Raw genomic sequence first — 15,935 nt, forward strand, 5'->3', positions numbered from 1 at the left:
TCTCGACATTTCCACTTTATTGTCGCCAATTATGTCGAGATTAAAGTCGACATTTTCCACTTTATTCTAATAGTTTATTTTGTCAGTAGAATGTCGCAAACTAAACTAAATCTTAAAATGAATGTTTAATTTACTAGATTTTCTCAAACCCGTCATTAATTAATGTAGCACATTAAATGCTTTATATTAAGTGTTCCCGACCCAGTTAAGTTGTGTTTACACGGATTACTGTAGAAACGGAACACACGTGAAATGCGTGTATTCCAAATAATGATCTATTCTTTCCACTCTAAAACTCCACTTCACTCCCAGATAATCAATCAAGGCATGAGCTGGGAGAAGTTTGTGCACTTTTTAAGTCGTTGGGGGGATGGAATAGCCGACTGGAACCAGTGGTGCGCTGTCAGATCCGGAAATCTCTGCATGACAGTCTCGTGCACCTTCTCTTTTAAATTCTTGGGCAATTTGGCTTTGCCGTTTGTCCCACTCCAGTTCAATGTAACCCATGGGTCTCAATCACAAAATCAGCCAACACTGTAAACAGATGACACAACAAATTATATACTCTGAAACGTTCATTTGAACATTTAAAAATACAGTATATACAAAAACATAAATATAAAACAATCAACTATTATTGTTAAAGTCAGTCTGCTGTTCAGGATCAAGTTTACGGGCTTCGTTTAACGTTGAAGCACTAACTGCCAAAGTGCCACCGTGTGTGTGTGTGTGTGCGCGCGCTCCGGCATTCGTCAGGTTTGTCTGAGCTGGCTTTAACACAAACACATTTGCGCCAGCAGGACGAAAAAACATTTTAGCACCATCTAACAGTCAGTAATAAGGAGAAGTCAGTACATTCTCCGTTGAGATTTCTCACATTCCACTCCTCCTAAGTTTGTCTTTTAATGAAGTTCTAAGAAAACTAAGAAAAATATTTTGGGTCACTTAAGCACGAAATAGCACGGACGCAAATGATCAAGATTTTAATTGTTGTTGTCATTTTCTCAAACATGATTTTCCAACTTGGCGTTTATAAAGATTTAGACAGACTGAATTTAAGAATGCACCCCTAGTAACCTAAAAAACACACACACACCGAAGAGCAAAGCGGAGCTGCGCATTCACACCTCAGACCGTCTTTTGTCTTGTAAATGAGGTATCCTAATTCACCTTCCAATCCCCACCAGCACACACACTCTTTGTCTGTACTGTACACTGTTGCTGTTTGTTAGGGCACTTGGTTATACAGAGTACTTTAATGTATAAAACACTTACTTCCTGGTTTGTTTTATTTTAAATATAGCTTATTACCTTATTCAGCAAAATAAACAATGTTATCTTTGTGTTAATTATTAACGTATTGATGTCTTTTAATTAAGGACAAAAATAGACCATGCGCTTGTGTTTAGGACTGCTGAACAGCTGTGTTCATAGGTTTAATCAACGATAACAGTTAAAGCATTTGTGGATGAGAGGTGTGTGTGTGTGCTCCTGCATTTCTCCGTTGGCTTTAACACAAACACATTTGCAGACAGGTCTAAAGAACCCTCCCCGCCAAAAAAACACACACAGAGCAATTAGCACCATGTCATAGTCAGGATTCTCCACTGAGGTTTCTCACCTTCTAAGTTTGTGTTTGCTCTTTTGATGGAGTTCTTAAAACCCAAAAAATTATTTATACTGAGAAAAATTATTATGGGTCACATAATCACAAACACAAACTAGCACAGATACATATGATCAAGTGTTTAACTATTGTTTTCATTTGTTTCTATGACCAGTAATAATATTAATAATTATTATTGTTAGCCCAACTCTTTGACTATTTAAAACAAAGGCGTCTCCCATTTTTTGCCCATTTACTGTAAGTAGTTGGTTCAAGTAAATGTTTTTTTTAAATACCCAAACAATCCCCCAACAATTAAAACACACACACGACTTTAGAAATAAAATGTATTCTTCCAAAACTAGTCAATCGCTTCTTAAAACCGTTCTCACCTCTCCGCCAGTGTCTTTTGTTAATCTAAATGTGCTGATAAAAGAAAAGCTGCAAGTAGCCGGCTATTCCATCCCCCGAACGACTTAGAACGTGCACAAACTTCTCCCAGCTCATGCCTTGATTGATTATCTGGGAGTGAAGTGGAGTTTTAGAGTGGAAATAATAGATCATTATTTGGAATACACGCTTTTCACGTGTGTTCCGTTTCTACAGTAATCCGTGTAAACACATTTTTAAAACAGAAACGTTTTTCATATTGTAGTAGTAAATGACAAAATGTAAGCATAAACTATATAATGTATGAAGCCTGAAGTCCAAATATCAAACACTTTCACAAAGGAACAAATATAACAGAACAAGTATGCTTTTATTCAAAAATATAACTGCAGAAAAACCGCCTTAACATGCGACATTGACACTTGTTTATGTGACTGCCTCCGTAGCGCAATTGAATCAGCTCGCGACTGGGTCAGAAGATCGTGAGTTCGATCCTGCACCACTTTGTTTTGAGAAGTAAACTGCTCTTAGTCTTACTATTTTAGAATAAAAACATGCATTTGATTTCAGTGTGTAACAGTGTAATTTATGATACTTGTAAAGGTTAGTTTTTTTATTCACTTTTCATTCTCTCAGTCGTGTTCAGGATCCTTCCCTACCCCCATCTGAGAATGCTGTTTTCACATAAAGATGCGCTGTAGCTCTGCAGTGTACTTGTGACTGCATTCTCGTACCAATGCTTGCGAACTGAAGTGCCTGCATGCAGTTTTCGTGGCATTACACGTCTATTTTTTTGAGCATGCCCATGTCGCTCAAACACAGGAACATATGTTGGTGTACAAGAATAAAAACAAGTGCACTTTTATTCTAGACTATAAGTGAAGAAAAAATAAAGCAAGTTACAGTAGGCGGTTGATACGACAGCTTGTGTGGTGTAATGCTAAGAATTGCTGATTTCCGATCCGTGCTGTATAAAATCATCACATTCAAATATTAACAATTTCCACACACCCTTCCTACATTCACGACATGTGTACTTGTTGCAGTGTACACATCTCTCTGTGCTATGGTTCCTATTACACTGAATGAGCACCTGACATTGTACTTTCTTCCCTGTTTAAATAACATTCGAGTATAGCGCGTCTCCAAATAAATCACATTCGAGTATAGCGCGTCTCCAAATAAATCACATTTGAGTTATAGCGTCTTTATGTGAAAACAGCATTGTCAGATTGGGGGGGGGGGATCGTGAACGCGACTGAGAGAATGGAACTGAATTTAAAAAAAAGCTAACCTTTACAATTATCATGCATTTACACTGGCTCTTACAGACTGACTGAAATCAAATGTATGTTTTTATTCAAAAATAGTTAAGTACATGCAATATTAGCGTCAGATCGGGTTTGAATACACGTTGTTACAGAAGGAGTCAGCTTATTCAGTGCAGCACTTTCAACGCACAGTACATGCAATATTATTTGAAAACGAACAGCGTCAGATCGGCGCATATTCAAACCCGATCTGACGCTATTCGTTTTCAAATAATATTGCATTAGTGCGATGATGTTTTTACATATATTGTCTCTTTCATTCATCTTGCGGTTTGTAATCAGTGACCGCGTGTTTTTTCCCCGATGTTGCCAGTTCGCACATGTTGCTGTATGGTGCTGTTTCTTTTGTACTCCAGGACATGCAGAGGACAGAATAGTACAGAGCAGTAAGTTCAGCGCTAATTGCAATCAGACATACAGACAGGCAGAGAAGGCAATAGATATATAAATAAACAGGGAAGGCACTGTATAATAGATATATAAAAAACAGCTAAGGGGATAGATATATAGATAGGTAGGTAGGAAGGAAAGGCACTATATGATAGGCAGACAGGGAAGCTCCTATATAATAATATAATATAATATAATGTTATAATTATAATAATAAAATATAATGTTAAAATCATGTGATTGCAACTCAGCGCAGCTAAATTGCTGGCGTGTGTTAATGTGTTCTTGAGAACAAAGCGCCATCTAGTGGTGGAACCAGGTAAATGAATAAATAGGGCATGAATGGGCGTGTTTACTGTGAAATCTTGACACGCCTTCTGTCAGTAGAGGGAGGGGGGGATCACGGCGTGCATAGGGCAGCCGTACGCCATTCGCACGCCATTCACACGGCCGCGGCTATTTGACATGGCTCCATCTGTATATCACCACTGTCAAATACCATCTTCAGTTATAGGTAAGAGCCTTTACATATACATACACGTTCATATACATGCAAAATGGCCACTATCAACAACATTTGTACACTGGACATAAACAATTTCATATTTATGTTGCCCTCCTACCACATGTTTCTGTTTACATTTTTTGGCAGTTTAAGTGATCAGAGAGTGAATTGAAAGACAGAAATTGAATTGTCAGTCTTGTGGTTTTTGTACTTGTAATATGTGCTGATCACATATGAAATGGAAGCAGACAAATTCAAACATTATTCTATAATATTTATTCAAATTAACAGACTTACTGATGGGTCTGTGTTAATACATCCTAGTATGATGACATTTCTTCTTTGCTGGCTCTTGCACACTATGCTCTCTGTCAGCTTACCATAAGGTTGACATTTATTGGTTCCTTCATGTGTCAATCAAGACTTTAAAAATGTATACAAAGTACCATAATGGTCAGATCCTTAGAGAAAGTCAGTGAACTGCAGATTAATTAGGTAATATACGAGGTGTGGCAGAAAAGTAATGAGACTGGCAACACTGCAAGCGATCTGGCAACGCTGCGCTGTTGTCCTTGATAGAGCACGTGTATCAGTACCCTCCCATAGCTCAGTGCGAATTTCAACTTCTTCCGTTAACTACGTGATTTTTGTGACTGCTATTAGCGAAGTTGTGTTTTTGGTTGTGCGTCACACAAAATAGAACAGCGGAATTTGGAGCAACGTTGTGCCATTAAACGGCAAGTGTGACGTTTGAAAAGTTAAAACAAGCCAATGGAGAACATTCTTTATCCCGAGCTCAAGTTTTTCGCTGGCACAAATCATTTTTGGAAGGCAGAAAACACGTTGAACATGAACATCGTTCAGGGAGGACTTCAACTTCGAAAACCAATGAAAACATTGAACGTGTGAACACTCTTGTGAGATCAGACCGTCGTTTAACATTAAGAATGTTGAGTGAACAATTAAATTTGAACAGATTTACCATTCATCAAATTTTGACTGAACATTTGCACATGCGAAAGGTCTGTGCCAAAATGGTGCCAAAAAACTGCCCTCTCCATAACAGAATTTTTGACCTCAAAAGGCATTACTGTGGTTCCCCAGCCCCCTTATTCACCTGACCTCAGTCCGTGTGACTTTTTCCTTTTTCCTAAACTGAAAAATGTCCTCAAAGGACGTCATTTCGGGACTTTAGAAAACATCCAAAAGAGTGTAACGGACATGCTGAAGACCATACCGGTTGAAGACTTCCAGCGTTGCTACCATCAGTGGGAACAACGTCTCCATCGGTGTGTAGCTGCCCAAGGGAACTACTTTGAGGGGGATAACATTGATGTTTGAAAAAAATAAAAACTTTGGTAAATAAAAAATCATTCTCATTACTTTTCTGCCCCACCTCGTAACCATGAAATAAACAAGACTGAAAAATAACTTTTATTTTATCACTTTATTCCTTTGAGAGTATCCTTGATAATATGATGTGAGGAATTACATAATGATGTAAGAACTTCAATCCTTTGGCCTCACAGTTGTACAGCACTTCACAGCAGAAGGAGGACAATGCTGCAAATAAAACACACCAGTTTTCTGGAAGTAAAGCACTCATTTGAATCAGTAAATGAAACTTAAATGTGCAGTTCCCATTATAGAGTGGTTAGGACTGTTGAAATACAGCTGCAGAGTGTTGTGCTCATTCTCTGTTCCCATTTATATGGTTTTCTATGAGTCCTTCATTTCACTTAATGAAGAACTTTTAATTAGCCCAAAGGGAGTAGATGTGTGATTTAGTGTGCCTAGTTACAAACTGGTATCCTTTTGCCTATCAGACACTGCAAAGCTGTTTTATATCAACAGGGATTTGAAAGCAACTTCATTAATAATTATTTCTTTTACAGAGAAAACATTGTGAAATTGGGGAAGTTGATCTCCACTTAAACAACAAACAATTTTAAGAAAAATATATTTTTTTGGATGGTGTATGTTTATTATTTGAGTCTGTTTAAATCAGAATACAATTATAATATATTTACTTCTTGTGATTAAAAGTACAACTTAATTAAAACGTTTAGTTGTTTTTTCACTTTCTCTCACCACTACCATGATGTTCATTCTCTTCTCTAAATATATGAGTGATGTGGTTTTATTACTAACCTTTTCCTTTCACCTTTTATTTTTGACTGTCCAGCAGGCTGTCCGCTGTTTCATGTACAGTAAGTAACGAGCAAATTGATTTCTTCCTCTGAGAAGCGTGTCAGCCACCTCAAACTGCAGCTCTGGTCTCATTCTGTCATTTTCTTCTCCCAAACTCCTCCCCTAGCTGAACCAAAATGGTCAATGACAGGAAGTCACCTCATTACAGCTTTCTGAATTCTTCTTTGAACTCTGGTGAGTGCATAGTTCTTATCTTAGACAAAAAGTATTTTTTTCTAATTTTAAATTTATTTTATTTAATTAAAATATAGTAAAGTGGAAGAAAATTTTTAAATATTTTATTTGTATGGATAATCTAGAAGTTAATACATCTTAAAAAGTTTGAGTTCAGGCATGCCAGGAACAATTAATGAACTTGTTCCTGTTTGCCTTATTGGGAAGTTCACATTTACTACAAATTAGTCTTTTTATACTAATTAATACATTTTACACTTGATTTGACTTTTTTTTTAAGTTTTATTTGGGTACTTGTGCACTACTCCACACACCAAAGCACTGCCTGTTAAGTTTATTTTGTTCATAAGAATTATCCATTATTTTTTTTGTTCAGTACCTCCTGTCTTTAACAATACAAGAAAACTCCCACATATGCAATGGCATTTGACTCATCTTGATAACTAGTTATATAAGATGCCAAACTTTTTGGGGTTCCCACTACTTTTGGCACTCTAGACTTGAAAATCCCCCATTTTAAGACCATTGTGAACCGTATTTTGTATAGGAAACAACCTCATGATGATAAAGAGTATACCAATAGGTGTCATCAGCAAAAATGATCAAACGAACTTGAAGTTGTGCAAGTCAAATCATTATAGGGATCAAAGTTAATTCTTTTCATAAAACTTCAAAAAAGGAATATCCGTAATATAGATAAGTGGAGTGTTATTTTAATGCTTTTTGAATATTGCTGTTCACAAATGTTATAAAACCTTTGATATTTGATTCTTTAATGTAGGTCCTAGCCTTCTAAGAGCCAATGGCAGAAGGTTAGAAATGACAAATTTGAAACATTAGCAAGTGGAATATTGCTTTAAACCATTTCAAGGTCAGTAGTGACGAATATGATGTTAGTTTTGATTTTTGATCCTTTACTAGAGATCTAGTCCTCTATGGACCACTATCAGAGGATGAAAAATGACAAGTTTCTATTACAATTGATAATATTTAGACTGAAGCACACATTTTAATATTTAAAATATCTGATGTTACTGTTCGTTTATTATGTATTACATAATGAATAAATCATTACTTAATTTATGAACACACTAAAATAGGGCAGCTTACACTAATTCAGACTTTTTGCTAACTAAAAATTACCATGAGTATGCCAAAAATCAAGAAATAAAAAAAAATGTGATATGTCTAGATTTTGTATTTTTTAGAAGAGTTTACATTTTAGACTTGATAGGTTTGTTCTTCATCTTAAAAAATGTAATACTAAGTTTATTTTCCCACATTTTTTAGGCCAACATGATGTGTTATTTTAAATAATGCTGGAAATAATCAATTAAAGCAAAACTATTTCACTTTTAAGTGCCATATTGTGATTTGAGTTCTATATTTTTAAGCACTGTACTTCCTCTGCAATTAAAACTTGATTATTTTTCTGCTTACTTTTCTTTAAGATCTTAATCACTAAACATGCCCTCTGATGACATTTACTGTAAGGAGGAAGAAATTAAAGTAAGAAGAAAAGATGCAGGTACTGAAATCTGACTCACTGTATATTTTAAAAATAATCTTGACTTTATTTATATTGTTTTCTCTCCACAAAATAAGTAGGCTTAAAACCAAATAATCAAGTATCATGACATTTACAAATGATATTTTGATTATCCTGTGTATAAAAGCAAATCTCTATCAAATAACCCTCTGATTAATTTCAATTGTTGAAGAGATAACCATTTTTTAAATTTTTATACAGTGATGTTCAACAACAAACATAATTTTTGAGACACTTTACCTTAATTTGATTATAGTAAAATTGTGTACTTATATTTTTCAAGCAGGTTACCTAAATTAGCTTAGAAATCTCAGAATGACAAGTGCAATCTACTTTTTTCAATAATACAAACATCCAACCATTAGCCTTTTCTACAGAAAAAGTGCAAACAAACACATCCATTTACCTCTTGAAGGGGAAGCTATAGATTATAACAAGGCACACATAATGCACCAATTAATTGTATATAATTAACTGACACATTTTTTAAACAAAGGGGCAAACTAAGGCACTTGGAAAAACAAAACATCTGCAGCATACATTTATTTAAAGTTCCAACACCCGTATGAAACATAAATGACATCATGTAAGGACACAAAATATGATACACAATCAATAAACACACAAAAAGGAATTGCATCCTCTATTACTGAGTCAGAAGCAGCGTGGCAATCTATAATGGAGCGATCAAAGACCTGTGCTGTATATTATGGTTGTAAATGTGTGCATTGCATAAGTAAACATTTATGGTGTTAAACAAATTAAAAAGATTTCCTTTGAATTGCCCAGTTCTACAGTAAACGTGCTAGTTTGCGAATGTCAGACTTGAGGCACTTAAACAATTATGTATTCAGTAGCCATATATGGCAAAAAGTGAAAATTATAGGCAAGAGCATATTTCAAAATTACACAATATATATTAATACACAAACATATATTGCTCATGTAGCATCAAAAAGAAAGCTGTAGCTTCTGTTACTGTTAGGTTGGGGTAAGAGCTTTGAATAACACCCTTGCTGAGGTGTTTGCACAATGCATAAAAGTCAAAAAGGACTTAAATTCATATAAAAGATGTGTAATGATTTTTATGTTACATAGTTAACATGTTGAGCATGGAGATCCCTTCATTCGTCCACTAGTCCCGTCTAATGCAGCTGTTGCGTTTACGAAACCTAAAGTACATTATGTAGTGTCACTGTTACAATCTAGGATAAATGCATTTTACTTTGCTTCACTTACTGTGAAAAGCCTCCTTTACTGCCTGATGGCCAAAAAAACACTTTCGCTAGGCTGACTATATTCACGGTTTCAAGATGTGACACAACTCATTTAGATAGAATTAAACAGCATTAAATCGATGAGATTTGGTTTCCTCCATGGAGTTTCACGCGCCTTGAAATAATGTACACTAAATCAAAGAACTTGGGGAGGGTGTCCTCCTTCATGTTTCGGTGGCTAAAAACTGAACCAAACGGGACATTTAGTTAAATTCCAGGATTTGATGCATAAATACGGGACTACCACAGAAAGAAGTGACACAACGTCTGGTCAACCTAACTTTAGTGCATAGTCTACCCTCTGAGCCTCCTAGCACACCAATGCCTTTGCATGATTCTCTGCATTGCCAACATTATACAGGAACGCACTAGAAACAGACGAAAAGTGACGCACAACTTCTACACAATGTGCAGGCATTGGCTATGGTGACTGAACATGTCAATATTTGGCTTCAAATAATTACATGTAAACTTTGTTTCTGTAAATATACAGGGTGAGTCAAAATTATGTTAACATTTGAATGGTGGAAACAGTTTATTCACAAAACATACTTCATGTGTGCAAGATGATTTACAAGAATGTCTCAACCTGTTCGCCATCATGTTCAACTCGTGTACCATATGTGACACATAAATTGCCCACAAAAATTGTATATAAGTATATAGAGTACATAGCAGTACCATTAGTGTTAACATAATTTTGACTCACCCTGTGTAGTTTTCAGGAAATACAAAGAGATCTGTGCCGTCCTTTAACAATATTTTTTACTGGGGTTGTAAAAATCCCAACAAGAAATACAAAACATTCAGAGCGTATAATTACTTATATGTGAAAAGGGAACAATAAATACTGTAAGAATATTAAAATGATTGAATGTAATTCATTTTTGAGTCATGCAATTAAACCAGATTACAGGTTCAACCTACAAGTTACTCTTAATGATGTTGCAATATATATACTGTACAAATATTGTTATGACAACAATCAAAAATGACAACGGCTTTTCTTTGAAATTATTAACTGCACTGCTGGTGTTTTAAAAGCGCTTTGTACTACACGAGTTTCCACTTCAATAAGAATGTCAAGGCACACCATAGTTGATCCTAAAATGTTTTGAAATGCATCTTTTTTCCATAAATGATTGACTTCAGCTTCATGGAACACAAAATAATATAAAGAGTTTATGAGAATATGAGAGGGCTCTCCTAAACAGACCATGAAATTGACCCACTTGTACTTTTGCTGCAGTCTTGACAAAGGTGTTTGTTTTATGCTTACATTTATTATCAAAAGCATATTTGCCCTTGTGCTATATGTTGACTGTATTTTTAAAAACATAACATAAGAGGCCATTTCAAAAACATTCTATGTATTTTAATGGAAATAAAAGTTCTTTTTAACAGTGCTTAAATGAATCATAACATTAAACAACTTACCATATCCAGGCATAAGTAATAATCAGTAAATAACAACATACAGAATTTGCGACTACCGAGATTTTCGATAAAATTAGAAGTTTTCACTACTAATTTGTCATAAGAATACTTGTTAAATTATTCATAAAATGATTATGTATTTTTGAAGATGAACAAAGTTAAATGTAATTTTTAAAGTGCAGAATTAGTTGCTGCAAACATTTTTTCATCATTAAATTACAGAAAGTACTTTTCAATTTTCTGAAGTCAATACTCGCACATTTCCATAAATAGCCACATTTAGCACAAATGGAAATACAAATGTGCATTCTCTCCACATACAAGAATCAGGTCAGCTGAAAAAGAAAAGTACTGTGTAACTGGAGTAAGGGCAGTTCCGAGGCATGCCGGGATGTGGCAGAGTGCACTGACTCTTTTTCTTCCTTTTCTGTAGACCATTCACGGGAGATCCCACCTGGCTCTTTTGACGTCACTTCCGGGACCGAGCTTATGGAAGAACTCCTTGCCGGCTCCGGCCCCTGTGATGTCATGTCCGGGCTCGAACCAATGGCTGAAGACCATGAGCCCGATCCCTATGATCTCACTTCCTGTCTTCCCCTTTAAAAACCTGCACCTTTTCTCTAGTCCCTTACTTCTGTCTTGGACTCGGTTGTGTGCACATCAGTGCAGTATTCATTTAAAAAATGACTTTTGCAGCCAGGAAACCAATTACATGGGTGGCTGCCCCAAACCTTTCTATGACTCTGTGTGAGTTTTGTGACAGCATATATTTAGTCACACTCACTTACTTCTGGGGCCTCATGTATAAACGGTGCGTATGCACAAAAATGTTGCATATGCCCATTTTCTTGCTCAAATCGTGATGTATAAAAACTAAACTTGGTATAAAGCCACGCACATTTTCACACCAGCTCAATCCCTGCCGTAAACAAGTTCTTGGTTTTGCAAACTGATGGCACCTAGCATCAAAGCAGTGCTACTGTTCCTGTGAGGTTTCCCTTTATTTTTTAGATTCACCCTGACGCGGCTTTATCAAATGATGACAAAATAAACTACGTGATTGAAGTGGAAATTTCAAAATTTAAGTTAATATTTGGACATTTTTTTCAACTGTGTCCCTATTTTTTTTTCTTTTTTCTGTACCATAATACGCTTTCATATGACATTCAGACGGTGGGCTACAACTCGCCTTTTCACAGTGACTTTGATATCTGACCACTTCTTATTTATTTCGGGCACTTTTCGACTTTCAGAACTTGAACGTTCGAGTTTCTCCGCCACTCTGTTACTCGATCAATTTCCTTTTGTTGTTTTTATTACTTCTTAAACCATCAAATAATAAGTTTTTCCTTGCCTCCACTTGGTATTCACTGAAATACTTATTTTTTTCCTGTGCTTTTGCCATTGTCTTTTCACAGAATGCAAAACATAAGTGGCTATTTATATTGATTTGCATATACAAAGAGGCATAATTCTGGGTAGAGTCTGGAGGGGCAACAAGCGCATGCATTTCATGCAGCCCGGGATTTATGTAGCGGAAGAACATGGAAGTTAGTATATGCACAGATTTATGCATTTGGATTTTTTTGTGCGTACGCACATTTCTGCTTTTGTCTGTATGTCATGTTTTAGAGTGAATTTCACGCATGCCGTTATGCATAAGGCCCAAGGTTATGGAGTTGGTGGTCCTGTGACTCCAGCATCCTCCTCCTGAATCCTCCACAAATTGGCTGCAGAGGCAGGGGTCCTTGGCACGTGTCGTCTCCTCTAGATTTGAGATCTTATCAGTTCCTTGTCCAGCAATTGAAAAAAGAGAATTCTTCTCTGGAGCTTTCTTTTATTCCAGTTTGGATTTAGTACCATGCAAATGACAAATGCATTATAAGCAGAGATGTCAAAAATATTAAAAAATATTACAAGTGACCAATAAAGGGTTCTTCTTTTGCAGCTATAACCACTTACTAACTTATCCAGGTCATCTACTCCTCCTTTTGTAGCATTGCAGTCCATAATGATTTGTGGTTTATGATGCTTCCCTGCCACAGATTTTCTGGTCCCTATTCAGCTTGCTCATAAGTACCACGTTTTTTCGATTTCTTGGGATGTGAATTGACAAGCCTGTTCTTTGTACTCATTAGCTGAGGTGAGAGCTCTGGCTTTTTTTATTGTTCTTACCATTGCCAGCTTTCTCTTCAAGAGTTTCTGTCCTAACTTGTGCAAAGCAAAAAAATTGTTACATGTGATGTTGTGATCACAGAGTCTCTGTGTCATGTCCAGGACAACCCGCATCCCTTGGTTTTTCTCAGGGCCTCCACGCACAGGCTTTCCAGTTTATACTTGCATGTTCCATGCATAAGATGAAGCAGCATCACAGGAAGCCCAGATCTTGATGGGCATGGAGTAGTTGAATGGGACGATATTCATGGTTAATGGTGATGTAAATGATTGGTATGATTGATATGATGGGATTAGGTGTGAGGCATTTAGAAACAATGCTTCTAAAGTGATATTATTGTTGTCTTACAGACAATTTCCACAATTGCATTTCTCCTGCGTGTAGCTGATGTAATACCAAGTGAAATGTAAATATGTTGTGGGACATAGGGCGGGATGGAGGTGGGGCAATATGTACTTCACAAAAAATTGTCCTTTAGCATGCTCTTTAAAGAAAATGACCCAAGGACACTGAATCTCAGGTTCATTTTTTTTTTTTAGGAAACATTGAAAATGTGTCCCAAATATCCAATAGCCACACAAGGGTTCAATTATATACGGATGCACTCTGTATGTGAAATCAACATTAAAGAGGATCTTTTTGAAAACTAACAGTTATTGCACAGTGTATTTATCATATTTTGGTTATTGATGAAGCAGTCCACTTTGAATAGATAAATCTGAGTCCCAAATTTTCTCTAAACCTTTCTACGAGATTTTAAATGGGAACTTCTTCTTCATCCTGGAGCAACTAAGAGATGACATGTAGTTGTCTCAGTTGCCAAGCACAACATCCCTAAAAAGTGGATGAAATAAACCCAGATTCCCAATTTAAATGAGGTACTTTCACTAAGTATGCTTCATGTAATATCCCCAACAATTAACAAGAAATACACCCAACATTAACAAAGGTAACATTGAAATTAGATGAAAAATATTTTGGGTTTGCGATAGTTTAATAGCATTCACAGATACGGAACAAATAAATATTTACAATGGATGGTGCAATCTTTAATACTGAATCTGATTGGCCTGTCCTATTTATTACTGACAAATGAATATAAGCATATTTATACTTCTAATTTTAACATATTTATAATTATTCTTATAAGTAACATTAAAAGTCAAAAAGCCTTAACAAAAATGTAATGGGATGTGGAAGGAAAGCATGCCACAACATGAGGCAGCACTGCAACCACAGAAAATGTATGTGAAAAGTAAAACATGTACATATGGAGTGTTCAGATTCCTACCATGGCATGACAAAAGAAATTACTCTGTTATTATTCATAATTCAGAGTGCCATTAAGTTTATACATGAAAAAAATAAACATAATTTTTTTCTACTTTCAAGTTCAGTAGCAATATTTTTTAAATTACATTGTTCAAACTGTGGAATTAAGGAATTATACAGCCAAGCTTCAATATCTCTCTTTGTTTATTATATAGTTAATTAATAAAGTACTAACTACAACATCCACTTACAACATGTTTCTACTATGTAAACTGAAAAGATAAAAAATAGAGCAAATACAAAAAAGCTGCTTTGAGTGTCATTAGGATGAGTGTGAATACAGAAAAAAGTATTTTGGTGGCAGCAAGTAGATGATAAAAAATAGAGATCAAGTATGAAGTCTTCAGAGATGCTAAATGATAATGGCAGCCAGGAGATGGATTCACCATTCAAGGAAAACTAATTGCATGCAGGTGATCAATTAAGATGACAATTTGGTACTTTAGCTACATTTTTTCTGTTTTATTTTTTAAAACAGTGCAATTCAAAAACCCAGTAAATTTAAGTGTCAGCATTAAATCACACCACAGTGTATGGCATGAATTATGATTGTTTCAGTTATAAATATATGTCATATATGGGTACAGTATATATGTTGTATTCTATGTAGCTTTTCTGTGTGTTTTCCTACTGTTGTTATAGTATTATTTCCACTATTCTGTGGAGACATGCAGATAAGATGTTTATTGAAAGATGTACACATGACAATAAATGTTAACATGAATAAATGATAGCAGGATTGTTTTTTCAGAACATAACATTAATAGGTAAATAAGTTTATTTAATAGGCAAATAGGTTTATCGGTTTAAGTTTTGTTTTATTGTTCAAGAGGTTGCAAAACCAATGGTTAGACACTATGTTATCAAGAAGCGATGCCTGGAATTGTTTTCACATAATTCAGCTTTTAGTTTAACCTTACAAAGTGCTACTGGTCTAATCAGTAAGACGCATATCTGTAGAACATTTGATAAACACACAGTTAAACTCCCAAGAATTACAACCTGAATCTAAACATATAACTTAATGTATAGGTGGATAAACATTGAAAGGCAGGTTTGGGTAAAGAGAGATTACTATTGCTGTAACCATATTTTGTTAAAATTATTAATACCCACACACTTTTCACAGGTGAAAATAATTCTGCTTAAGAATAATTTCTTATTTTTAATGTGTTTTGTGATAGCCAAGGTGGATTAAAGTTTTATTAAAATGGTTAAATATTCATATACTATAGTATTTATAATTTGTGCTTTTATTTTGGGTTATCTTGTGTTTACAATATTTTGATTTATTTATGCTATTTTCTTGTTTATTCAAAGGCATGGCCAAGAATAAATTTCAATTTTGGGGGTAGGAAAGTAATGTACATGAATCTTAATAATAATAATGTCTATTATAAATCATCTGGAACTGTGGTAAACTTTACTTATGTCAAACCTGAAATCCCTGTCAGCTACCCCTATGGGTATAGTACAGAATCGTTACTTTTGTCATATTCTTGGTTTCTGCTCATTGGATTGTGTTTTGGGACTTGTTGAGCTTCGGATTGCCTATTA

At 35.3% G+C, this 15,935-nt stretch overlaps 1 protein-coding gene across 1 annotated transcript in view; it reads left to right on the top strand.

The window, feature by feature from the left end:
- The first annotated feature begins 8,058 nt into the window (after positions 1 to 8,058).
- Positions 8,059 to 15,935, top strand: part of LOC120534909 (killer cell lectin-like receptor subfamily G member 1) — a 63,253-nt gene continuing 55,376 nt past the window's right edge. Inside the window, exon 1 of the mRNA XM_039762415.1 lies at positions 8,059 to 8,135. Within this exon, the coding sequence (XP_039618349.1) occupies positions 8,075 to 8,135 (61 nt within the window). The 5' untranslated portion in view covers positions 8,059 to 8,074. The remainder of the gene's footprint in view (positions 8,136 to 15,935) is intronic.

This window comes from Polypterus senegalus, chromosome 9 (assembly GCF_016835505.1).
Source record: "Polypterus senegalus isolate Bchr_013 chromosome 9, ASM1683550v1, whole genome shotgun sequence".
Taxonomy (NCBI): Eukaryota; Metazoa; Chordata; class Cladistia; order Polypteriformes; family Polypteridae; genus Polypterus; species Polypterus senegalus.